The 25,402-nt window shown below is 41.5% G+C and overlaps 2 protein-coding genes across 4 annotated transcripts in view; both read left to right on the forward strand.

Annotated features, from left to right (window-relative positions):
- The window catches only part of LOC112068671 (cytospin-A), a 41,185-nt gene extending 20,706 nt beyond the window's left edge, over nt 1-20,479 (forward strand). Inside the window, exons 1-12 of one of the 3 annotated variants that reach the window (XM_024135871.2) lie at nt 8,954-9,159; nt 9,978-10,144; nt 11,762-12,250; nt 13,945-14,018; nt 15,067-15,713; nt 15,916-16,009; nt 16,151-16,226; nt 18,325-18,364; nt 18,456-18,552; nt 18,666-18,782; nt 18,866-18,925; nt 19,207-20,479. In XM_024135871.2, coding sequence (XP_023991639.1) covers nt 10,090-10,144; nt 11,762-12,250; nt 13,945-14,018; nt 15,067-15,713; nt 15,916-16,009; nt 16,151-16,226; nt 18,325-18,364; nt 18,456-18,552; nt 18,666-18,782; nt 18,866-18,925; nt 19,207-19,296 — 1,839 coding nt within the window. In that variant the 5' untranslated portion in view covers nt 8,954-9,159; nt 9,978-10,089 and the 3' untranslated portion in view covers nt 19,297-20,479. Of the gene's footprint in view, nt 1-8,953; nt 9,160-9,977; nt 10,145-11,761; nt 12,251-13,944; nt 14,019-15,066; nt 15,714-15,915; nt 16,010-16,150; nt 16,227-18,324; nt 18,365-18,455; nt 18,553-18,665; nt 18,783-18,865; nt 18,926-19,206 lie in introns of those variants that run through there. The other 2 variants (XM_024135873.2, XM_024135872.2) reach the window with 2 other exon arrangements.
- A 2,037-nt stretch (nt 20,480-22,516) lies between these two features.
- On the forward strand, nt 22,517-24,034 carry LOC112068672 (SAYSvFN domain-containing protein 1). The gene is made up of 2 exons (XM_024135874.2): nt 22,517-22,950; nt 23,123-24,034. Exons 1-2 carry the CDS (start codon nt 22,735-22,737, stop codon nt 23,438-23,440), a joined length of 534 nt encoding a protein of 177 aa, XP_023991642.1. The 5' UTR covers nt 22,517-22,734; the 3' UTR covers nt 23,441-24,034.
- The last annotated feature ends 1,368 nt before the right edge of the window (nt 24,035-25,402 follow it).

Consider the following 25,402-nt stretch of genomic DNA (forward strand, 5'->3'; position numbering starts at 1 on the left):
CCAAATTTCTAGAATGCCTTTTTTGGCACCCCAACCCCCCTTTCAAAATGTTATAAAAAAATAGCATTCAGGTGGAGATGTTGTGGGTGGTTAAGAAATTGTTTGCAAAAAATATATCATATTTTGCGAGTGGGGGTAGATGTCAGATGAACATGCTTTCCTCACACTAAAGCATACTTACGCCCAGACGTCAACGTGGCATATTCTGGATAATAAATGATGTGCATTTGTGACTGTCACGCACTGCAACTTATGGCTCTGAACAGTTAGAGCCTCAACGAGCATGATGAATGGCGCCAGCAATATCCTCGATACTCATATTCCCACTCCATCTCCCGCTGGGACGCTTCCCCCAAATCTTTTGGCCAATATTTGTTAGGAGAAGAGAAGTTGGCAATCATCAGTCATGCACCACATAAAAAACAGAACAATCGAAGAATTAATGGGGCTTTCAAATTCAATCCAAAGGGACTGATATTCTCCAGAGCGGAAAAATCCCTTCGCATTGTTACAACTAGATGTATTTTTTTTATTTCCAACAATGCGGTGCTCTTCTTTAAACAAAGTCATAAGGGACTTTGAAGGTTTTAATTAAGATACTAGGGGCTTTATCCTGTATATAAAAAAGGGTCTTACTAAACTGTACACGATCAATATGTTTTCATGAAAATAAAAGGAGAGTAAAGCGAAACAAAACCACAACTAAATTTGGGGAGGAGCGTCCAGATCTGGCATAAAAATCTGATGTAATGTGTATTCCGAGTTTAATCCGTTATCGAACTTTTTCTCTGAAATTAAAAACATCCAGAGCCAAGTCTGTTTCATCAGGCCTATGATTTAAACTATCATCATGCGTTCGGGCGCATACGTGGGATGACTATTGTGAAATAACATCGTGTTAGATTATAAAAGAAGAAATAAAAAGATATGCCAGGGTGTCAAAGAACACAGTGTGGTCTGTCCATCATTGTTGGGGAACAAATATTGTAAAAGCGTCAAACTGCAAACGTTGTGTGACCTGGCGACCGAAAAAAAATAAAAATTGTTTATTTTAAAGCGGACTTGTTGCGGGGTGGCCACCAAAAAAGAGATCATTTGTTTTCTATAATTTTTACACAACAAAAAAGGTTAAAAATATGATGAAGTTCACTATCGGTTTAATGGGTCTAATTAAAAATCACAAATATTTTTACTAAAAGATTGGCATAAAAAGAAAAAAACAGCGCATCCAACAGAACAAAAACAGATATGGGATAGATACGAAGCTAATGAACGGATTCCATTTAGAAGACGGCCTAAGTTATACTACTCCAAGCTTACAACAATATACACATAGTAATGCGAATTTTATTTATATGTACTTTTAGAGGTACAAACAATAACTTACTTGGATCAAGGGCACTGTATGACCGGGGATTATGGTACATTTCTATCAGATCACTCTATGAGATAATAGCGGATCAAAAGCGGGCCACAATATTGTCATGATATTGAATACAGGATTAGTGGAATAATGTTTAGAGTTCAGTGCCCATTGATGAGTATTTTTTGGAGTCAGGAGATGGAGTAGTTCATTGCTAAAAATCTAGCTACTTATGTAGTAAACTCTTATGATTTTATAAAAATGCAGAACGTATAGTATAAAAGCACATAGAGCCATGCCTTTAACAATTAGTATTTTAGTTATGGTGATGACACGACAAAGCCTCTAAAAATAGTGCTCTATGGTTTTGTGCCTTAACAAACCTGTGATAGCTCTCGCTTGAACACGCATGCCATTTGGCCCCCTCACAGACAAGGGAACATGTGGAAAAGAAACGCTCGCGCGCCTGGTTTGCTATAAAGCGCACGGTCGCAGGATTTGGGGTGAACAGGCAGATAGGTAACATAGCAGAAAGAGATAGAGTTAGGAGATGAAGCATTGGTAGCACATTTTTTATTTAATGTTCATAATTAAACCACCTTTATTATACACTAAAATGATCGAATTGGCTTAAACACTGTATTCTAGAAGGGGATATCCAGTCCCATGTCTCAGTTTGCCACTGTGACTTTCTCATTATATAGTTTTTACAAAACATACATCTATTTATATAAATGAGTATCAAGAGTATGGTTATTATATTTTTGATTGTGAAGTAGAGTACATATTACGAACTCTTCTTGCCACACTCTCACCTCAACTGATGCCATTGAATGTGAGTCGATGCTGCGGTCACCAAGCCTTGGATCGAACAAGCAAAAAGGGTCTTTGCAATTTGAGGAATTAGAGCAAATTCATAACACAATATTTTAATTTCCAAGAAATGTATTAATCTTGCTTTGATGTAGATAAATCAAACAACATGCAAACAGCAATAGTTGAATAGACGCACAGCCATATTTTAGTCAAACACAACTTCACAGAATTGCAGAAAGACGCCCATACAAAGACTGACGCAAGGCGAACGCATGTTCAGGGACTTTACACTCTCTAATACTTCAGCATATCACTAGGTCATAGGTACGGGAATGTCAAACATTATCTAAAGTAACACAAATAGAAACCAAGTAATATAAATTAAAGTAAAGATCATGGATGTGATTAGGTGGCCACTTTGAATATGGCCATCGTTAAATTACATAAAGATACTAGAGTAGGTAATGAAGTATTCGAGACATGGTATTGTCCCACCAAACTTTAATAAACACACATCCTATCTCTCGAAAAGACTCCTGTATGTTCCATTCCTGTTGTGTATCTAATAGTGCTTACCAATAACAAATTCAAATTGTTTGGAGTGTCATGTAACAACAGTAACTTGTTTTGGAAATTGCAATTAGGCCTAGTACGTGGTTATTAGGTCACGTTGTTGTTACGAGTGTTCTTGTAACTACCTAGTTGTTAACCAATTTTCATAAATCAGTTTTGTAAAGAATTTGAAGTGTTTGGTTTTGTTCTCAGTAAATCATGCTGTCGTCTGCATGCAAGCAAAGTCTCATCGCTCCTCACTCCTACCTACTAAGCTGGTTTTAAACGGCTAAGCACCCGTTCACATTTACATTGAAAATGAGAGTCTGCACATCCACTGCATGGGAATCTACCAGTAATTGTTAAGTAAAGGTAATTAAAACCAATATTTTGAGTGAAGAGGAGAGGAAGAACTGCTGGCAGCACGTTCCATTTGCGATGTGAAACGTTTCTCAATTGTGTGTAAGTGGATCCATCTCACCAAAAGAAATGTCTGTATTGACATTGCATCTATTATGGGAAGTTTCATAAAATCAGAGGAACAATGCTATTTAAACACTATACAGCAAAATGTTGTAAGCATGCAAGTGTTGCTAAGAACGTTGGTAACTCACAACTTGTAATTATAATTTCCAATATACTGCAAGGTAGTTACAGAGTGACTACTCTGAACACATATTATGTTATATTGGTCACATACAATGTGTTATCAAATTACTTGTTGGCTTCATTATGGAGACATAGATGTAAAACAATATATGTCTTTTGTGGTCAGAAAGTGCTTGAGTGGTGAAATATGTTGTTGATCAGCATGTAGGACGTAAGCACTCATGGTAAACTATGTCGTGTCTTTGGCTATGCGGATTAAGCTGATATGACATGCTATTCTATAAGATCCTTTATCCCGTAATTAATATTACTCGATTGAGCTAATCATGTAATGTAATTACTAGAAGTTCGGCTAGAGCGGAAGGAGATGAAATATGGTATTGCTTAGATGCACGGAATATATTATCACTGGTTACGCAGTACAGAACAATCTTTTGGGAGCTCGTATGGGTTTTCTTTTTATCCACAAAAACGCGTTGGGCAAACTCCAGTCTAAATGGGCTGGATGCGTAAGTTTTTGCACCTAATATTTTTTCAGTGTCGTCGGAAGCGATGCGTTCTCTGAAGATTATTGGTCTGTACTTTTAACTCTCGAACCTGGCTAGGACATATTGGATGTATTACGCCATTACAACCATTGAAGTTTGTTACACATCTATTGACTAAGTTATCCTCCATGATCATATCATACTAATTGCTTAAAGTGATGAGAGCACGTGTATAACCACCTTTGATTGGAAATTTGTTTCCTTGCCTGTATATTCAAGTGTGGATTACCTGTTTGAATCGTATCTACTAATGTTGGTTATTAAAAAAACGGTCTAGCGCGCAGAACAGATATTAAGGCTGGGATTACGATGCACCAGAATTGGACTTTGAAGAGAGCGCCGGGCATTAATGTGTAATTTGGCAATCCAAGAGTGAGGGGCGGTGTGCTTAGAATATTGTATGGTGTGTGTTATCAAGATGAATAATCTTGGGGTGGTAAATCATATGTTAAGTCGCTAATCTCAATTTAGAGTGTCTTGACTGAAGGGCACTGGGAGACGTATCCTCGAATTCAAACAGTCATTTATTGTCAACACTAAGACAGTGTCAGAGACCAGATATAGAGTTAATTTATAGAGGTTCTCAGGTCCTAATCCTCCGCGTTTACAGTGGGCCAGTATTTGAGGAATAGGTAGGATGGCGTGTTGCCCCGGGAGTAACAGTAAGGAGATGCATGTGACTCATTAAGGTAACAACAACATACTAGTCCAGAGTTAGTCGCATTAGGAATAGGATAAAGTCAACGTTATTCAGGGTTCTGGGTTAGCACATAGGGGAAAACAATTATACCTATGTATTTGGATTCGATGTCCTAGTATTACTTACATTGATTTGTGGTAAGAGAATTAGGCTGCTGGAGGTAATGGCTGCATCAAATTATCGCGGGCTAGCACGCTGATTAGTCGTGCGATATGTAGTTTACACAATTGTGAGTCAACTTAAAAGATCTCATACTCGGATGTGATAGATGTTGTGCATGAGATGAGTGTGAAACGTCACGCCGACGATAGCTCTGGGTAGCAAGTGAGATTTAGTTAATTTAGTTGTACTGGGGTTGAGGTGAGGTAGTTTGAGTCTTTTACACGGTTTTGACATGTTCCAGAACTGGGGTTCTGTTATACACAACAACTATATTATTGGTTGAGATTGAAGCGCATTATCGTGAGATAGTTGTGGAAACTCATATACTTTTGCATTACTCTCATTGGATAATTTATTGTAAGTAACCACAACATGTTGGACGGTCTCACATCCTGAGGGTCAGGTCTAAGTGTGCTTGTATAGATGTCTGCTCCGTCCTATTGAAGGTGCTAGTATAAACTTCCTTTTTAGGCACGAATAATCACACCTATGTTTACTAGCCACTCACAAAGTGGCACTTGATCATGAGCGATTTTGTAGCTTCAATACACACTTTAGATTATGTGAACTTATATTGACTACTTTTTAAACTATAAATGTAAATACATATGTTTAACCTAGCCAATCTGTCTTTGTTGAAGGACATATTGATCAAATACCTTGTCTCATTGCTTGAGTGTCGATCTCCTCTCTGTTCTATAAAGGCTTGTAGGTGATTTATTGCTTACGCCTATGGAAAGTTGAATTCCTGTGGAATGGCAGCCATGTCCATTACGGAACGGAATTGGTGCGACACTGGAAACTGTCCCGTATAGATACAAGTCTTGATAACTGGAAGGTGCACAGCGCCTAGAGAGACAAGTGAACTGGAATGCAGCCCTGAGGACAAGTGAACTGTGAAAGGTTCTTAGGTCCGCCTAGGAATATCACAGTGGCACCGGGAAATGCACAGATCTACTGATTGCACATAGTTGACCCACCTCACGTTGATAAGTGCTTTCTTCAGCCTAAGAGACTCATAAGTGTTTGAATTATGGACCACAAGTTATATGTTTCTCTAATTGTTCTTGCATTTACGGTGCTGGTAAATAATGTCGTAAGAGCATGCTAGAGGTAAGAAGGGGAATTATTATAGAAGTATCATATGACATTCAAATCTACATATACACATCTAGACGAACCCTACCACTGCTAAAACGGCTTATATTGCATATATTCGATTCTCAGATTTCTAGAAAGCGGGTAATTGATTATAACATACATGTGCTCTTGTTGCAGACTGGATTAGTTCCGACGTAATTACTCACGTAGATCTTAGGGTAAACTTGAATCTATGTTGATGTGGCTATTCTTATTATGTGGTGTACTTGACTAGCATATAGTTGGTAGATGAGATTTTGCGACGTAGAGAGTTAGGAAAATAGTCATTCAGTTAGAGAGAATGACTATTTCATTTAAATTGTTTAGCTCGGACCTTTATCTTATGTGGGTTATTGGTCTGAACGATAATTATGACTAGTAGAGTTGTGGCGAGGCCTTCTAGGTGGAAGGCTTTCATCTGTTTGGGATTCCTGGGTATTTGTTTCTACTTTTCCTCGTCATTAATTATACGATTAGAAGGTAGTTGTTTTTCTTGGTTCGCAGGATATAGAGATACGTGGGGTGGTGGCACGAGAGACACACGGATTAGAACTCTATATGCACAGGTTTGGTAGTATGGTATCACTGAGATGGCACACTTTTGTGAGGTTACGTAATAGGCTTTAATGCTTTGAAATAGCATCAGTCATGAGCAGGTGTGAGAGGACTATCAATAAGAGCAAAATAGAGCGACCCCAGAGAGAGGTATATTCAACAAAGACAAGTTTCGAAAAATCGCCATCAGTATGCGCAATATTTGATTAAATGATAGGACCGAGAGTTGCTTTTGAAGAAGGGCACCTGGATGACGGGGAGATGGATGGTAGTGTGGATGGTAAGAGTGGAGGTACTTGTTCCTACAAACTAAAAGGCGAGGTGATGGAGTGAAGATGAATGGTGTTAGTCTTCTCTTTGTCTTTTTTTTGTATCAACTCATTTCGCATTCTGCTATGTATTCTCTCTCCTCTCTGTTTTCATAAAATATCTATAAACGATCTATGTATTTACTAATATTGCTGAACATAAGAGATGTTTGATAGCGAGAGAATTAGTTGTATATCTGTTCTGTTTTACGGTGTTTCTAATTGGTGGAGTCCGTTGGCTGGGTGTAGGAGTTGCTCCAGCTGCTGCGTATGTGTGGATATGTTTAACTGAGGTGACCTCACAGGGGCAGCATGGGTGCTCTGCATTTGATAGTCGTTCCTTTATGCAGCCGAGCTGAGGGTAAACAGACTGGCTACAACCTGATTTGCGCTGCACAAACCGTGGTATGGCCACGATAACGTCATTTAAGCACAAACGAAGAGTTATACTAGCACGGCTTGAGCTTGTGGAAATTGGTACTTTTATTTAAGTACAGTGTGCGGTACTCAGGAGTATGGTGATTATAGTGAAATTTTTTATTGACGATTGTAATGAGTGGTATGGAAAAACAAATCGGAACGACTCTCTTCTCGAGTTGGGCGTGGCAGTTTATATCCAAGGATAACTATACAAAATAGAGTCCCTTTGATAAACATGGATTTTGGCTACTTGTGTGGGATGTTAAGTTTTAATCCCACATGAGCTGCACCTTAGGTTGAATTCTTAATCACTTTTTTTCTTCTTTTCTAGTATAACATTCGTATTAGATATTTTAGTTCTTTACTATTTTTTTTTTGTTTTTATTTTATTTTTATATTTTTTTTTTAAGCTTTTGTATATATGTTTCATTTTGTGGTTGTGTGCTATTTAGCATAGTCTTGGATTCATCGGCGCCCTTTGAGACAACTTGCAGTTTTAGCTTTTGTTCATTTTTTTATTTAGTTTTTTTGTTTTGTTTTTTTTTTTTTTTTTTTTTTTTTTGTTTTTTTTTTTTTTTTTTTTTTGTTTTTTTATTTTTTTTAATTTTTTATTTTTTTTTTTTTTGTTTTTTTTTTTTTTTTCTTTTATTACTTTATTTACAATATTCATCCCGTGCAAACACGCTGTTTTAATTCAGAAAGTGAAACATACCTGTGAGAAGGGTGCCCCTGGTAGTAGTTTTTTTATACAGTTACTTAATAAAAAATCTATGCTTTAATTAGACATTGGAAAAAACCTTGCAATGCGGGTTGGATTGAATTGAGCCATAATCTCGATTTCTAGGCGATGATTGCACTTCTCTTCCTAACAAAATATGGCAAATATTTTGGGAAGCGCCAGCGAGTGGAATAGATATCAGGAACTCGCGCCATATCACTGTGAGCTAACTGTTCAGAGCGCTAAATTGCATGCGATGCACATCATTTATTTATCAGAATATGCCAGTGGACGTCTGGTAAGTATGCTTTAAGTGAGAAGTGTTTCATCTACATTTACCACACGGCAAAATGAATATTTTTGCACAATTTCTTTCCACCACAACATCTCACCTGAATGCATTTTTTTTATCATTTGAAGGGGTTGGGCAAAGGCTGAAATTGGGTGAGGGTTGTGCCGGTTTTTAAGAAGATAGATTATCGAAATAGGCGGGGTTTATTGGTTTTTTATTGTACGAGCCGGACGCGGGGGACAAGAGTGAGAGACGCAATGACAACGACGTAAAAGGATAATGCGCCGTCCAACGGTTTGGTTGGGCCAAGTAAAGAGTATATAGTCAGAGACCCGCGAAAGTTTAGTAGGTCCCTCTGGAATCCTATTAGGTCCCTTCGTTGATCGCTGATCTAAAATATTTGGAGTAATCTCTTGAAGAAAAACTGAAGTTCCTTCTGGAAAAATAAAGTTATTCTATTAAATAGGTTTACGCTACCTTCTCTGCCAAATGATAATTGCGTCGGAACTTCCAACACTGTAGCTACTGAATGTATTCCAGGTATCTGTCATTCTAAACTTGCATTTAAACCAAATTCATGATATTCTCCTGCGCTCAACACTTCTGACCGTGGAGCTTTTTATACACACATTTATAGGTTAAATATATCCAGTGTTCTAGGATACAATTTCTCACAGTAGGACAGTAGACTGGCTTCCATGCCCCCAACGGTTTAACGGCGCGGCGTAGTACAGTCCGTCGCCTCCGTCTGTCTCGCAGTTTTGCCGCATCGTTTCTTACAAGCAGGTCCCACAATTATCTTTCTCCGCTCTGTAACTCTCCTACTACACACGTTTCAACAGCAGGAAACAGCCTCCTAATCCTGTCTCAGACTATTGAAGCCGGAGAAAAATGCGGTGACGAGGAAAGCTGAAAAAGACAGCTAACACAGTATTTATCGGGCGGTAGGCTACTGGTCGTGGCAATATAGATCAAGGTGGGTGGTTGAGTACAAGATAATACAGTGTTTGTGTTTTGCTGATTCCAATAGCTCGTACGGTGATTTTTGTGTGTGCAGCGAATAGACACTGGATAGTAGTGTGTATTTCTTGTCTTGTTATTGTATCCCTCTCGAGTGTCTAGTCTACCTTTACAGAACGGAGTCTATGCCATTGGTAACTGGTGATACTGTATAGTCTATCACAGGGATTATTTTATTCAGGATCGCTGTGTAATGTCTGTAAATGTTCAGAGTTTTGCATTAGCCTTATTACCATGCCTTACAAGTATTAGACACTAGTATTCAGAAGGTCTTTTTTTCTGCAAGAACACACACACCACACACACACACACACACACACACCACACCACACACACACACACACACACACACACACACACACACACACACACACACATCAGTCCAGAAAACTAAGCAGCTGCCTTTCCATTGATCAGGCTGTCCTAATCAATTTAACAACCTATTAATTCCACATTAAACCCTGGGGACTGTCAGGTTTTCTCTCTCTCATCGCCTACTTGTGTTATTAATCTAATGCTAGACTGGACATGGGGAGTCAGGCATGATGATGGTGAACATCCTGCAAGGATATGCACATATAGCAGCAGTCATCCCTGCTCAATTACCTTGCAGCATTTTAAGTATGAGTCATTGCTCCCATCACTTGAGAAAAAAATAAACAAACATTGTTTTCCACTGTAGTCAGGGTACCCACTCTATTAAAGGGGAATTTAGTAGTGTTAACCATATTTGTATTAAAATATTAACGGTCTGAGCTTTCTCTGTACTTCTAGGTGTATTATGCCCTATCCAATCTGCGGTGGACCTAAGAGAGAGCACCAGAGGGGAGAGTGAGGGGTGCTGGGAAGCACACTCACACTGCTTCCTCCCTGCACCTGCTGCATCATGGGTAACGTCGGTGGAAAGGACGGCCATGGCCCTACAGGTTCCCTACATGAACGTACACATACACACACACACCGGTTACATAATTAGTCTCACACATGAATGCTTGCCTTACAGTCATTGTCACATTTCATTATATTAGACTTTCTGACAGTAACTATGTTTAGACCATTCTGTTCCTGATTCCCACAGACACAGGACGTTGTGTTCCTGATTAAATGACTTCATTACCCCTTAACTGCTTTCTCCAACATTCCAATGTGTGTTTGTRTGAGTGAATGAAAGAGCATCTGTCTACAATATTTCCTTTCATGCTGTTTGTACGCTTATACAATTTGTGAATTATCTTCATCCATCCTCTTCTCGATCTGTCTAGCTGGGTTTCTCAGTTCTTTTCTGTTGTTATTGCTGGCTAGATGTTGAACGTCATGCATCCTACCTGCATCGTCTTCTCTTTTTCTGACACGCATCCCTCTCCTATCCACCTGTTTAAAACCCTGGCCGTTCCTATCCTTTCTRSCTGTTTTCAGTATGCAGGAAACAGACTCAGACTGGGGTGAGAATATCTCACTGGATACTGTGTGTGCACCGCTAGTCACATGCAACACATCTGATAGCGTAATGAGGAGTCTGCAGAATTCTGCTGCCCAATGCAAGSACAGGGGGAGGGGGAACATGAGACGCTATAGGCTGGCCAAGCACACATCCTTATGGACCTGTGTGTGTGTCTGTGTGAATGCRCACTAGAGAATAAACATAGTGTATGGGTTTCCCATGTTAATCAATTGGCTGCTAGCAGGAAATTGATGCTGCATCTAGATTCAGTGAGGTAGTTTGTCTCTCTATATGGCCACTCAGAGATGAGTGTATGTCTATGTGCCAAGGCGTTGACAGGCTCTGCAGTGTCCGTCAGCAGCCATCCTCCCAGAGGCGCAGCCAACTGGCATCTTCCCAGAGGCGCAGCCAACTGGCATCTTCCCAGAGGCGCAGCCAACTGGCATCCTCCCAAGAGGCGGCAGCCAACTGCATCCTCAAGGGCGAGCCAACTGGCATCCTCCCAGAGGCGCAGCCAACTGGAATCTTCCCAGAGGCGCAGCCAATGGCACTTCCCAGGGCGCAGCCAACTGGCATCTTCCCAGAGGCGCAGCCAACTGGCATCCTCCAAGGGCGCAGCCAACTGGCATCCTCCAAGGGGCCAGCAACTGGCATCCTCCAAGGGGCGCCAGCCAACTGGCATCCTCCCAGAGGCGCAGCCACACTGGCATCCTCCAAGGGCCAGCCAAACTGGCATCCTCCAGAGGCGCCAGCCAACTGGCATCTTCCCAGAGGCGCAGCCAACTGGCATCTTCCCAGAGGGCAGCCAACTGGCATCCTCCAAGGGCGCGCCAACTGGCATTCCTCAAGGGGCGCAGCCAACTGGCATTCTCCAAGCAGGGCGCAGCCAAACTGGATCCTCCAAGGGGCGCAGCCAACTTGGCATCTCCAAGGGGCGCAGCCAACTGTGGTCTTCTTCTGTATTGTTTTTATAGACAGTTAAATAGCTTAGGACAGCAGTTCTCTCTCGCTTTTCTGTTCCTCTTCATCTCTCCTCTTCCCTCCATCTCTTCCTTACCCTATATCATCTTTCTCTAATCCTTCCCTCTTTCTCTCCACTCCCTTGGTCTCTCTCCAGGGTCTCATTTAGATCTGTTCCAAACTCCTCCCTCTTCCCTCTCTGATTCTGACCTGGCTCCAGCCGCGGCTCAGCTGCTGCAGCAGGGGACACCGTCCTCCGGGGCCACCCGGGGCATCGTCTGCCAGGGTGGAGCCTCCCCCATTTCCAAATGGAGACACACACTGTCCGTCCCCCCAGAATGTGCCGTGATTAGCGTGGAAAGCAGTGTGTCTCCGCAGGGGACTGGGATTGAGATGGAAGGTGGAAGGCAGACAGTGCGGTGCTCTAACAGCCACACCAGCAGCCCTGTGTCTCCAGGCCAGCAGCCTCAGTTTGAGGGTAGCCCTTTGGAGCATAGCTGGCAGGAGCGGGACAGTGGGATGGAGCCCCATGCAAGGCCAGAGCGAGCTGGGGAGGAGATGGCCCTGGCACTGTTTAGCCTTTTGGAACATCACAGGTCTGCACTGGAGCTCAGTCCGGGCCTGGACGCACCAGCAGGAGCAGCCGGTAAGGACTCTGCATCTGCGTGGCCATAGCAACCCAATCGGTTCATAATAGTTTATGTTTGTCTTGTCTCTACTTAACAGAGTGTGCGTGCAGGTTCTTACAGTATGAACAGTGCCTTCAGAAAGTATTCATACCCCTCGTCTTATTCCACATTTTGTTAAAGCCGAATTGAAATTGATTTAAAAAAAAAAAAAAAGATATATATAATCCAACTACACACAGTATCCCATAATGACAAAGGGAAAACATGTTTTTAGAAAGGTTTGCAAATGTATTGAAAATTAAATGCAGAAATAGCTAATCACCCCCCTGAGTCAACTTTGTATAAACACGTTTGSCAGCTATTTACAGCTGTGAGTCGTTCTGGGTAAGTCTCTAAGAGCTTTCCACACCTGGATTGTGCAACATTTGCCCATTTATTCTTTTCAAAGTTCTTCAAGCTCTGTCAAATTGGTTGTTGATCAATGCTAGACATCCATTTTCAGGTCTTGCATGTATTTTAAAGTATACTGAACAAAAATATAAATGCTAAATGTTGTGATTGTTTCATGAGCTGAAATATAAGATCCCAGAAATGTTCCATATGCACAAAAAGTGTATTTCTCTCAGAAACATGGGAACAGCTCTGCATTCATCATGCCAATTGCATGCTCCCTCTAAACTTAAGACATCTGTGGCATTGTGTTGTGTGACAAAACTGCAAATTTTAAAGTGTCCTTTTATTGTCCCCAGCACAAGGTGAATCTGTGTAATGATCATGCTGTTTAATCAGCTTCTTGACATGCCAGACCTGTCAGGTGGATGGATTATCTTTGCAACGGAGAAATGCTCACAAACAGGGATGTAAACAAATTTGTGCACAAAATTTGAGAGGAAGAAGCATTTTGTATGTATGGAACATTTCTGGGATCTTTTATTTCAGCTCATAAAATATGGGACCAACACTTTACATGTTGCCTTTATATTTTTGTTCAGTGTACAATGTTGTTGAGCCAACCTCAGTTTTCTCCTATCACAGCCATTAAAGTCTGTAACTGTTTTAAAGTCACCATTGGCCTCCCTGAAATCCACGAGCAGTTTCCTTCCTCTCTGGCAACTGAGTTAAGGATGCCTGTATCTTTGTAGTAACTGGGTGTATTGATACACCATCCAAAGTGTAATTAATAACTTCACCATGCTCAAAGGGATATTCGATGTCTGCCTTTTATTTTTACCCATCTACCAATAGGTGCCCTTTGAGAGTCATTGGAAAACCTCCCTGGTCTTTGTGGTTGAATCTGTGTTTGAAATTCCCTGCTCCACTGAGGGACCTTACAGATAATTGTATGTGTGGGGTACAGAGATGTAGTCATTCAAAAATAATGTTAACCACTGTTATTGCACACAGAGTGAGTCCATGCAACTTATGTGACTTGTTAAGCACATTTCTACTCCTGAACGTATTTATGCTGACCATAAAAAAGGGGTTGAATACTTATTGACTCAATACATTTCAGCTCTTCATTTTTTTTTATTCATTTGTAAAAATGTCATAAAACATAATTCAACCTTGACATTTTGGGGTATTGTGTGTAGGCCAGTGACAACACATCTTGATTTAATCCCTTTTGAATTCAGGCTGTAACACAACAAAATGTGGAAAGAGTCAAGGGGTGTAAATACATCCTTTAGTTTACTGTATGTTTGTGTGTCAGAGCTGCTGAGGCGGTTGCTGGTGGAGAGAGAGGAGCTGGTCGAGGAGGTGCGCAATTTGAAGGACACACTGAGGGTGAGGCAGACGTTCCTCCTTCTCTTCCCAACTGCATTCCCTACCTCTCTCCCACTGCATTCCCTCCCTCTCTCTCGGTCACTGCAGACGGGAATAGAGGAGGACATTTTAAGACCACACACAAATCCATCCCTATTACTTTGATGTGGATCGCTTTTTCCCTTCTCTACCCTGTACTGTACTATAGATATTTTAGACTTCACACTGCTTATCACTGGCTCATGTAGACTAGTTGTTGCACCATGTTTGCAGATGGTGGAGGCCAACAGCGATACATATTCTGTAACAGAACATCTTAGGAAAAAAAGTCAAAGCCCCATCATATTTTTGAACCACTGATAAGGTTGCTTAGGTTAGCAGGAATATTGGGAAACCCTGCCTTCCACAAACCCTGCAACTAGCCTGAACATTGCACTTACTGCCTGAATGAAATATTTGTGCTAACCTAAGCACGCTTATCAGTGGTTAAAAAATGTGATGCACTTTGACTTTATTTCTAAGATGTTCTGTTAGAGAATATGTATCGCTATTGGCCTCCATCTGCAAACATGGTACAACAACTAGTCTACATGAGCCAGTGATGAGCAGTGTGAAGGCCCTGCCATATGGAAGTTTGTCCCTCTATCTCTATATTACTGTTATTAACTGTACAGGCATTCCTGGCATATCTTGTTTATGCGTTCACCTGAATTGGGTTGGCTAGTTTAGCTAAAACAGACTCTGAACTTGGTAACCTATTGATCTTTTTTTTTTACTTGACTAAAGCAAAGTCCCTGCTTGTCAGACATGTTTTCTATAGACTGTATCAACAGCACTATAGATTTTCTGAGACAGTGACAGGATGTATGCATGTCTTTCTGCTGGCCTGGATGTAAACTGATACATCTACTTCTCACCTGCGAGTTCCCGTCTCTTCTTTATGATTATGTTTTTCTGATGCAATGAGTTAACGCACTCTCTTATATTCTGATGTATGGTTCTGGTTTGAGTGTACAGGATCTTTAACTCTCTTTCTCTCTCTCTCTCTCTCTCTCTCTCTCTCTGGCAGACTGAGCGAGCTGAGTGGCTCCAGTTCCAGTGTGATCTACAGGTGGCAGTGTCTGTGGCCGACCGGCTGCGCGTGGAAGCGGAAGAGACTCTAGGCACGCTCAGAGAGAGCCATGGGAATGTGGCGGGCCAGCTGGACCAGGCCCAGTGCAGACAGCAGGACACGGACAGGGAGCTGGAGAGCCTGAGAGCTGAACACAGAGAGGCCTGTCACAGATTGTCTGCTCTCACCATGGAGCACCAACAGACTAGGGCTGAGCTGGACACACGGAGACACACGCTCAGGGAGAGCGAGAGGGACTCACTGAGGGAAAGAGAGAAGGACTCACACAGAGAGATAGAGGGAAGAGACACGGAGGAGAGGCCGGAGGGAGAAGACACTAGTGAAGACATAAGCACGATGGAGGCACTGGATGGGAAGAAAAGAGAGGATTCAGAAAGAGAAGTGGAAGGAGAGAAAAGGGTGAAGAGTGAGGGAGAGGATGTTAACATGGGAGGGCAGTTTCCAAAGGAGCTTGTTAGAGGAGGGGAGAACTTGCTCAAAGTGAAGGGGGTGGCGGCGGCATACCTACGGAATTTGGCAGCTGGGGGGAAGGGGTGTGGCTTGAGAGATTCACCGAGGATTGTGGTGATGTCAGAGCGTTCCAGGTGAGTGCCTCAACATGCCCGTATAATGTACTAGTATTTTAGGGGTGGACCATCTGTTTGTTGTTATCTGGAGCATGTAAGCTAGCCAGCCTGTGTCTCTGTAGGAGCAACCTTTGACCTTGTTGCGCAAGGCCATGCTATAGACACACATATCCTAMATTTTTCTGTGGCAACTAACTGTGGCCTATCTTATCTGTTCCAGGAGCCTCTCTCGACTTCCCCTGCCCACTGACTCTCTCCCTGCACAGAATGGTAGCTCCCAGACCACTACCAGTAAAACACTGCCTCTCTGCAAGGTAACACTAATATTCAACCAACAAGTTTGTTTTTGAAATGCTATCAGAAAGCCTGGACTTGAAATTCAAGGGTCCATTTTGGGATCAGTCATGCATGTATGCAGTATGTCCTGTCTGTCTCTTCTCTCTATCTCTTACTAGAAAGAAGAGCCAGCCAAAGGGAAAAGGATGGACCGCATACTGCAACGACAGGACAGCTGGTCCAGCTTCTATACAAGTGTGTGTCAATTCATTAACTACAGTGCCTTCAGAATGTATTTATACCCCTTGACTTATTCCACATTTAGTTGTTACAGCCTGAATTTAAAAAAAAATCTCACCCATCTGTTTTTAGAAATGTTTGCAAATGTATTGAAAATGAAATACAGAAATATCTCATTTATATACACTACCGTTCAAAGGTTTGGGGTCACTTAGAAATGTCCTTGTTTTTGAAAGAAAAGCTCATTTTTGGACCATTCAAATAACATCAAATTGATCAGAAATACAGTTTGGATATTGTTAATGTTGTAAATGACTATTGTAGCTGGAAACGGCTGCTTTTTAATGGAATATCTACATAGACGTACAGAGGCCCATTATCAGCAACCATCACTCCTGTGTTCCAATGGCACGTTGTTTTAGCTAATCCAAGTTTATCATTTTAAAAGGCTAATTGATCATTAGAAAACCCTTTTGCAATTATGTTAGCACAGCTGAAAACTGTTGTCCTGATTAAAGAAGCAATAAAACTGGCCTTCTTTAGATTAGTTGAGTATCTGGAGGATCAGCATTTGTGGGTTTGATTACAGGCTCAATATGGCCAGAAACAAATAACTTCTGATACTCGTCAGTCTATTCTTGTTCTGAGAAATGAAGGTTATTCCATGCGAAAAATGAAAAAAATGAACTGAAGATCTTGTACAACGCTGTGTACTTCTCCCTTCACAGAACAGCGCAAACTGGCTCTAACCAGAATAGAAATTAGGAGCGGGAGGCCCGGTGCACAACTGAGCAAGAGGACAAGTACATTAGTGTCTAGTTTGAGAAACGGATGCCTCACAAGTCCTCAACTGGCAGCTTCATTAAATAGTACCCGCAAAACACCAGTCTCAATGTCAACAGTGAAGAGGTGACTCCGGGATGCTGGCCTTCTAGGCAGAGTTGCAAAGAAAAAGCCATATCTCACACTGGCCAATAAAAATAAAAGATTAAGATGGGCTAAATAACACAGACACTGGACAGAGGAACTCTGCCTAGAAGGCCAGCATCCGGGATGCTGGCCTCTTGCTCAGTTGTGCACTGGGGCCTCCCACTCCTAATTTCTATTCTGGTTAGAGCCAGTTTGTTAAAGACTCYGAGCATAAGGCAAAAGATTTTGATATAATGAGACAAAAATTAAAGCTTGAATGCAAAGCGATATGTCTGGAGAAAACCAGGCACAGCTCATCACCTGTCTAACATCATCCCTGCCGTGGAGACTGGTAAGGATAGAGGGAACAATGAATGGATCCAAATACAGGCAAATCCTAGATGAGAACCTGCTTCAGAATGCAAATAACTTTACATCTTTGCCCCAGTCTATGTTCCAACAGGACAATGACCCAAAGCATACAGCCAAAGAAACGCTGGAATGTCTTCAGAACAAGAATGTCAAAGTCCTTGAGTGRCCCAGCGAAAGCCCAGACTTGAATCCCATTGAAAATCTGTGGAAAGACTTGAAGATAGCTGTTCACCACTCCCCATATAATTTACCAGAACTAAAAAAAATCTGCACACAAGAATGGGAGAAAATCCCCAAATCCAGATGTGCAAATCTGATCCAGACATACCCAAGATGACTCAAAGCTGTAATCGCCACCAAAAGTGCTTCTACAAAGTATTGACTCAAAGGTGTAAATACTTATGGGTGGCAGATAGCCTAGCGGTTAAGAGCGTTGGGCCAGTAACCGAAAGGTACCCGAGCCGACTAGGTGAAGAATCTGTTTATGTGCCCTTGAGCGAGGCACTTAACCCAAATTGCGCCTGTAAGTCACTCTGGATAAGTGTCTGCTAAATCCCTAAAATGTAAATGAGGTATTTATTTTTCAATACATTTGCATTATGGTGTATTGTGTGGAGATTTAAAAAAATATATACTTAATCAATTTTGAATTACGGCTGTAACACAACAAAATAAGACAAGGGGTATGAATACTTTCTGAAGGCACTGTATATGAGTTAATCCACAACTGCTTTCTTTTTACCTAGACAGTTGTACAATGAATGCAATCAACTGAAATGTGTCTTCCGCATTAAAGTTACCGTGCTCTTGACTAATTGCTCATGTCTGGCAGAAAAACAGGAGGAGGACCAGAACGCAGACCCATTGTTCAGGTGAGTAGACAGGCCCTCTAGAGATACTTAAGAAATATGCCCAAATAAAGCCTTCTATCTACATAACTTTTGTCTGCTATCCACCKTCCAGACCTCAGGATGGTTTCAGCATGCTGCTGCGACGTCATGGAGGCTCCAGGCGGAACTCACTCCTGCGTTGGTGTCAAAGCCGCACCCAGGGCTATAAGGTCAGAAGTGGCAAGGWTTTCTAGAATAACTCAAGCTTAACATTCATATTTTTAAAACATCGGTCTGTATTCTGACCCATACAAACCTTAGATTTATTTTTATTTTTTTACAGAATATTGAGATCACCAACTTCAGTAGCAGTTGGGAGGATGGTCTGGCTTTCTGTGCTGTGTACCACACCTATCTGCCCACACACATCCCCTACAGTAGTCTCAGCACAGGAGACAAAGTAAGAGGAATGCATACCCATTCACATACAGCACATATTGTTATATTGACCCTACAGTTAAGTCCTAAACTTGTTCTGTGCAGAGCGAGAACCTGGATCTAGCCTTCCAGACAGGGGAGAGTGTTGGAATCCCAGCCACTTTGGTGAGACCCACATTTAAACTAACTGGGCTAACTACTGGGAATTTCACCTGCATATTACTCCTACTAACACGTCACCATGAACATGTAACACAGCTGTTGGGAAAATACGGTAGGGAGCTTGACTTGTGACTAAAATGTAAGGTGTCACTGATGTTTGTATTTGTGATTGGGGCCTTGCGTAGTACTCCTCAGTGGGCACCTTTGCATGAGAATAGAGTTTGTCCATGACGGAGAGTATGGAGTTATTATTCTTCAACATAGTGTTTGTGTTTGCTTGACAGACCGTGGAGGAGATGCTGAGACCAGGTGGGCCCGACTGGCAGAGGGTCCTGGGGTATGTTGAAAGCATGTTTCGTCACTTTGAGATGTAAGGTAATTTCCCTTCTGGGTTCCATACCAAACACTACGTCTAACTGGTCTGCCACCACCAGTCTGGTTATTTTTGTTGCATCATGAACTGGACTCTGAGTGATATACCACTAGGGGGATTAGGACTACTGATGGAACGGAATTCTGCTTCAGCCTCACTCTTTGTGCAAAGAGGCTCCTGCTGCTGGCCATTGGTTGTAGGTGCACTGTGGATGGAGCTACTGTGAACTGGGTCGATCTTGATTTCAGAAAGCGCTGACCATGGGGGTTTTGGGCTGAGAGCTGTTTTTTTTTGGTAAATACAAAGTGATTGCACTGAATGAGGAGCCATTGGAAATGACCACAAGGAGCACCATAATTTAGGAAATTGTGGATATGGGAAGGATGTTACTATTTGCACCAAAAATTAACAAAAAAAATTAACAATGACTTCAAGTTCATCACTTAGGGTTCTACTGCTGTTCACTCTGTTGTGCACTTATTTGGATGCCTTTAAATTTTTATCAACTTAATGAAGTCTGTCACAAGTTTTTAACTGGAAGATTTGAATGTTATAGACACGCTCTCCCCATGTATCTGATTTTATACCCTTAGAAAACTCTATCCCGTTGTGATATTAATGTAGCCAGAAGTAGTATTTTAATGTCTGTATACACCCCAATTCAAAGCAGAAAAAATGTCTGGACAACTTGAATGAGTTCATTCAATGGAATTGTGTGCATCACAACTGCGATCAACCAAGAGTGACTGCCTTTGAAAAATGTGTGTACTGTGCTGTCTAGCTAGTAATATTTTTAATGTATGATTTGTTTGGAAAAACATTTTTTTTAAGTAAATGTTTTAAATGTAGTATGTAAACAGAAGTACCATAGGGTGGACTATCCAACAGAGGGACTTGTCTCCTGTTATGGAGTATGGGAATGAACTGTGTCATGAGGTTTTGTCTGATAATAGGAGCAACAATGAGGCCATATAAGTACTGGATCCTACAATGTTTGCTTGTCTTTGTGATTGAGGGAGAATGTGAGAAATAAGAGCGATGTATTGTATGTGTCTCAAGTATAAATTGAGACACAGGGGCCCTCCCTAAACAGTTTTACTGTGACAATGGTACTGTACGAGAATGATAAATGACAAACAGTTGCCAAAGCGTTACTGCCATAATAAAGKTTGTTTTAATCTGTTTGTGTTGCTGTTATCTTTAATAAAAATCTCAAATTTGAGTTTTATATTAATACAATTTATCTAGCTGTGACAACTGAGATTGACATTTTATACAATAGCAGTATTGTACTTGATGAAAGTACAGTAACATTTTGTAGATGTCCCTTCTGGAAAAACAAGGGGGTCCACAATAAAATAGTTTGCTAGGAGGCTGGGATTGCACCACCTATGGGTGGAGTGGAMAGGGGAGGCAGGAGAAGAGACCCCAGTTTGACTGATATGGCTGCTATCTCTGCATCCTGAGTTTCATACATCTTCACCAGACGGGCAAATTTAAGAACAYCTGAAAAATAGCTAAAACAAGCAATGACTACTATGATTGACCACCATGATTTCACAAATACACTGAACAAATATATAAATGCAACATGTAAAGAGTTGGTTTCATGAGMTGAAATAAAAGATYCYAGAAATGTTCCATACTCACAAAAAGCTTATTTCTCTCAGTATGACACAAATTTTACATCCCTCTTAGTGAGCATTTCTCCTTTGCCAAGATAATCCATCCACTTGACAGGTGTGGCATATCAAGAAGCAGATTAAATGGCATCATCATTACACAGGWGCACCTTGTGCTGGGGACAAAAGGACACTCTAAAATGAGCAGTTGTCACACAACACAATGCCACAAGTTGAGGGCAATTGACATGCTGACTGCAGGAATTTCCACCAGCGCATACTCAAACATGTCACCCATTGAGCATGTTTTCATACTCTGGATTGACGTGTTAGTGTGTTCCCGCAAATACCCAGCATCTTCGCACAGCCATTGAAGAGTGGGACAACATTTCACAGGTCACAATCAACAGCCTTAACAACTCAAGGCGAAGGAGGTGACGAGCTGCATGACGCAAATGGTGGTCACACCAGATATTTACCGGTTTTCTGATCCACGACCCCTACCATTTTTTAAGAAGATATCTGTGACCAACATATGAAATCCATAGATTAGGGCCTTATGAATATATTTCAATTGACTGATTTCCTTATATGAACTAACTCAGTAAATCATAGAAATTGCTGCATTTATATTTTTTKTMAGTATAGGTCAAACTGAACATGACTCAAAAAGATAGCATTCAGTCTTCACCCAAAACAATGCCACTGACAAGTGACAATAGATTGTCTAGCTCTACCCTTTCATTCTGTATGGAACTGGTTTCACAAAGTGGCTTCCCTCACCCTCTCCCTCATTGAAGCCATAAGCCTTGATGACCTCCTGTTGGATCTGGGTGGCCATGGGGAGCACCAGCTATCGCATCTTGCCCATGTTGTAGGCGCTCTCCCGTGCCTCCTCCATCCGCGCTGAATTCTCTGGCACAGAGAAGGCTTGGATGACCTCACTCAGCACCACTGCAACACAAGCAGTTTGAAGAGATCTGTGCCACTACTGGGCATTAGTAATAAGACAAAAGTATGTGACAACTGTTCTTACATCTGGCCTGCTCAACAGTGAGGGTGGGTTGCTGGGCTGGGGCTGTCCATTYTGTGTCAGGAAAAAATTGGGATATTAGAGAGAATATTGCAAAGAATAATGTGAATCAGATTAAAATACTTAGCTAGCTGACTTCTGCTTTTTTATGTAGTGTGTCAGTGACTCTAATACTTTCCTGTGTCCATTTCTTATACAAACATAAAGGGACATATCTAAAAGGGCATATTGATCTAGCTATATATTTACCTTTATTCGATTAATACAGAACTATGGATGGAGAATTTTGACATGAGTAGGATTGTAGCTAAATTAKCTAGCTAGCTGAGCAGAGCTAACTACTGTACACGTTGAATTATAATCTATAATGCTCTGGAATGCGCAATTAAATACCTAAATAATCAGTCAATTGCAMATTTGGTTACTTACAATATATAAATTGAATAAAGACAAACCGTCTACCAAGAAAAGCAAGTTTGGCTTGTCAACTGGATGATGGGGTTGACGATTTACGACACAATCTACGTCGTTACGTACGCCTAGCTGAACCGGAAAGTAAACAAACTGAACTGAAACAGATTTGTTAAGGAAAATCTTTTCATACTTCCTGTGACAGTRAATTCAATTATTACCATAACACTATTTAGACACGATTTCCGCGGTTGAGAAGACGCGATTTCACTCGAACAATCTTTTTGGGACCTCTCAAAAAAATCTAGCGAACTGTCGTGCACACGTTGCCACGCATTATTTCATTGCTGCATGACTCAGAAGCTGTACACATATGGAGCAAAAGCTTGCGGAGTTCAGGGCCCGAAGAAGGGCTGATGTGGCCGCTAGGAAGAGCGAAGAGCGAAAACAACCCATAAACTCATCGAACAATGGCAGCACTTTGAAGTCGGACAGTTGCCAGTCATCAACAGCTGATCCAGACACACAGGAGTTGACAGATAATCCAATCTCTGCTGTCCATCAGGCTACAAGGACTAAACATTGGGGGGTAGGCTAAAAATCTACTCAAAATACTAGGGGCTGGTTACCCTACACTGTTTAGGCCTAGTCCTGGACTAATAAACACTTTCTTTGGAGATTCATTGACCATGCTTTAAACGTTGATTCCATTTTGTCAATGTTAGCTACTGTAACTTCATTTAACCCCCCCATTTTTTTAGGATGACTGGCTGCTGGAGAGCACTCTGGGTCAATGGCTTGGTTCAAAGCGACTGGCTTTCACAAATCTGACTTTGCTGAAGGTGTTGCTTTGGCTGGTTCTACTTGGGCTGTTCGCGGAGCTGGAATTCGGGTTGCCTTTCTTCCTAATCTCCCTCTTCTACTGGCTGTATGAGGGGCTGCGGAGMCCAACTGCACGCCAACCTGGAGAAATGAGTGCTTACTCAGTGTTCAACCCAGACTGTCAGCCTCTCCTGGGTGCACTTACAGCTGAGCAGCTAGAGGGAGAGATGGGCTACAGACCACTGGCCAACAGATGAAACCCTTCAAGACACTCAAACAACTGACTTTAATCTGAAATGGAATAGCTACTGTACTTTAAGCTTCCCATTGTACTAAAAAGGAACTGGCAACGTATTTCTTTGAATGAAGTACATTGCTGGTATTGATTTTGAAGTCAAATGGAGCCTATTCCATACTACAAGATCATTCACCACAAGTGCATATTGATGATGCTGGGAAAGCACCATCCGCTTGTAAAATTGTATTACTGTACTAGGACCTGCTCTTTACTATTTTGGTCTTAAAACATGTAATAGTCATCTGTATGCAGATGACACTTATGTATGCCATTGCAAACTGTTGACCAGGCTAGAGCTGCAATGTGACTTTGTTGCCTTACATRAAGCCCTGGTTGGTTTAAAACTTGTACTTAATGTGGGCAAGACTAAATATGTGTTCTCTAATTCTAGCAAAAAAAATTCAGATGAACTACATATTTATTCATTGGATTGTTCTCCCATTGATCGGGTTCCTGCCTATAAATATCTGGGCATTCGGATTGACAAAGATCTAATGTAAAAAAAAATATTTATAAACTTATGGGTGAGCTAATTAAAAATCTGAGATTTAAAGTGGGCTTATTTTTTTTATTCAGACCCCTTGACTTTTTCCACATTTTGTTATGTTACAGCCTTAACTAAATTGCCCCCCCCCCCTCCAACTACACACAATACCCCATAATGACAAAGCAAAAACTGTTACTTTTACAAATKTATACAAAATAAAAAATGATCACATTTACACAAGTATTCAGACCCTTTACTCTGTACTTTATTGAAGCACCTTTGGCAGCGATTACAGCCTTGAGTCTTCTTGGGTATRAGGCTACAAGCTTGGCACACCTGTATTTGGGGAGTTAATCCCATTCTTCTCTGCAGATCCTATCAAGCTCTGTCAGGTAAGATGGTTGCTGCACAACTATTTTCAGGTCTCTAAAGAGATGTTAGATCGGGTTCAAGTCCGGGCTCTGGCTGGGCCACTCAAGGACATTCAGAGACTTGTCCTGAAGCCACTCCTGCATTGTCAAATCTAATTTTATTGGTCAAATATTTAGCAGGTGTTGTGAAATGCTTGTGTTCCTAGCTCCAACAGTGCAGTMGTATCTAACAATTCACAACAATACACACATGTAAAAGARTGGAATTAAGAAATATATAAATATTAGATTGAGCAATGTCGGAGTGGCATTRACTAAAATACAGTAGAATAGAAAACAGTATATTATCTTCAAAGCGGGCAAAGAAGGTGTTTAGCTTGTCCGGAACCAAGATGTCGGTGTCCGTAACGTGACTGGTTTTGCCTTTGTAGTCTGTGATTGTCTGTATCCCGAGAGAGACATGTTTCTGTGAAACAGAGTATGCCACAATCCCTGATGTCTCTCTAGGAGGAAATCCTTGCCCTGAGCTTGTCTACTTTATTATCCAGAGACTGAACATTAGCGAGTAATATACTCGGAAGCGTGGATGATGTGCATGTCTCCTGAGTCGGACTAGAAGTCCATTCCGAATACCTCTTCTCCACCGGCGGGGTTTTGGAGCAATTGCTCTGGGGAGGGGGTATGAACAAAGGATCCAATTCTGGAAAGTCGTATTCCTGGTCGTAAATGCTGGTGAGTTACCACCGCTCTGATATCCAAAAGTTATTTCCGGCTGTATGTAATAACACAAACATTTTCTGGGCTAATAATGTAAGAAATAACACAAAATAACAAAATACTGCAAAGTTGCTTAGGAGCTAGAAGCAGAGCTGCTATATCTGTCGGCGCCATCTGTCTTGGCTGTGTGCTTAGGGTCGTTGTCCTTTTAGACTGGGGCAAAGGTTCACCTTCCGGGGTCCGGAGYGTTCTGGAGCAGGTTTTCATCAAGATTACTCTGTACTTTGAACCGTTCATCTTTCCCTTGATCCTGACTAGTCTCCCAGACCTGCCGCTGAAAAAAATC

Source organism: Salvelinus sp. IW2-2015, unplaced genomic scaffold (assembly GCF_002910315.2).
Source record: "Salvelinus sp. IW2-2015 unplaced genomic scaffold, ASM291031v2 Un_scaffold648, whole genome shotgun sequence".
Taxonomy (NCBI): Eukaryota; Metazoa; Chordata; class Actinopteri; order Salmoniformes; family Salmonidae; genus Salvelinus; species Salvelinus sp. IW2-2015.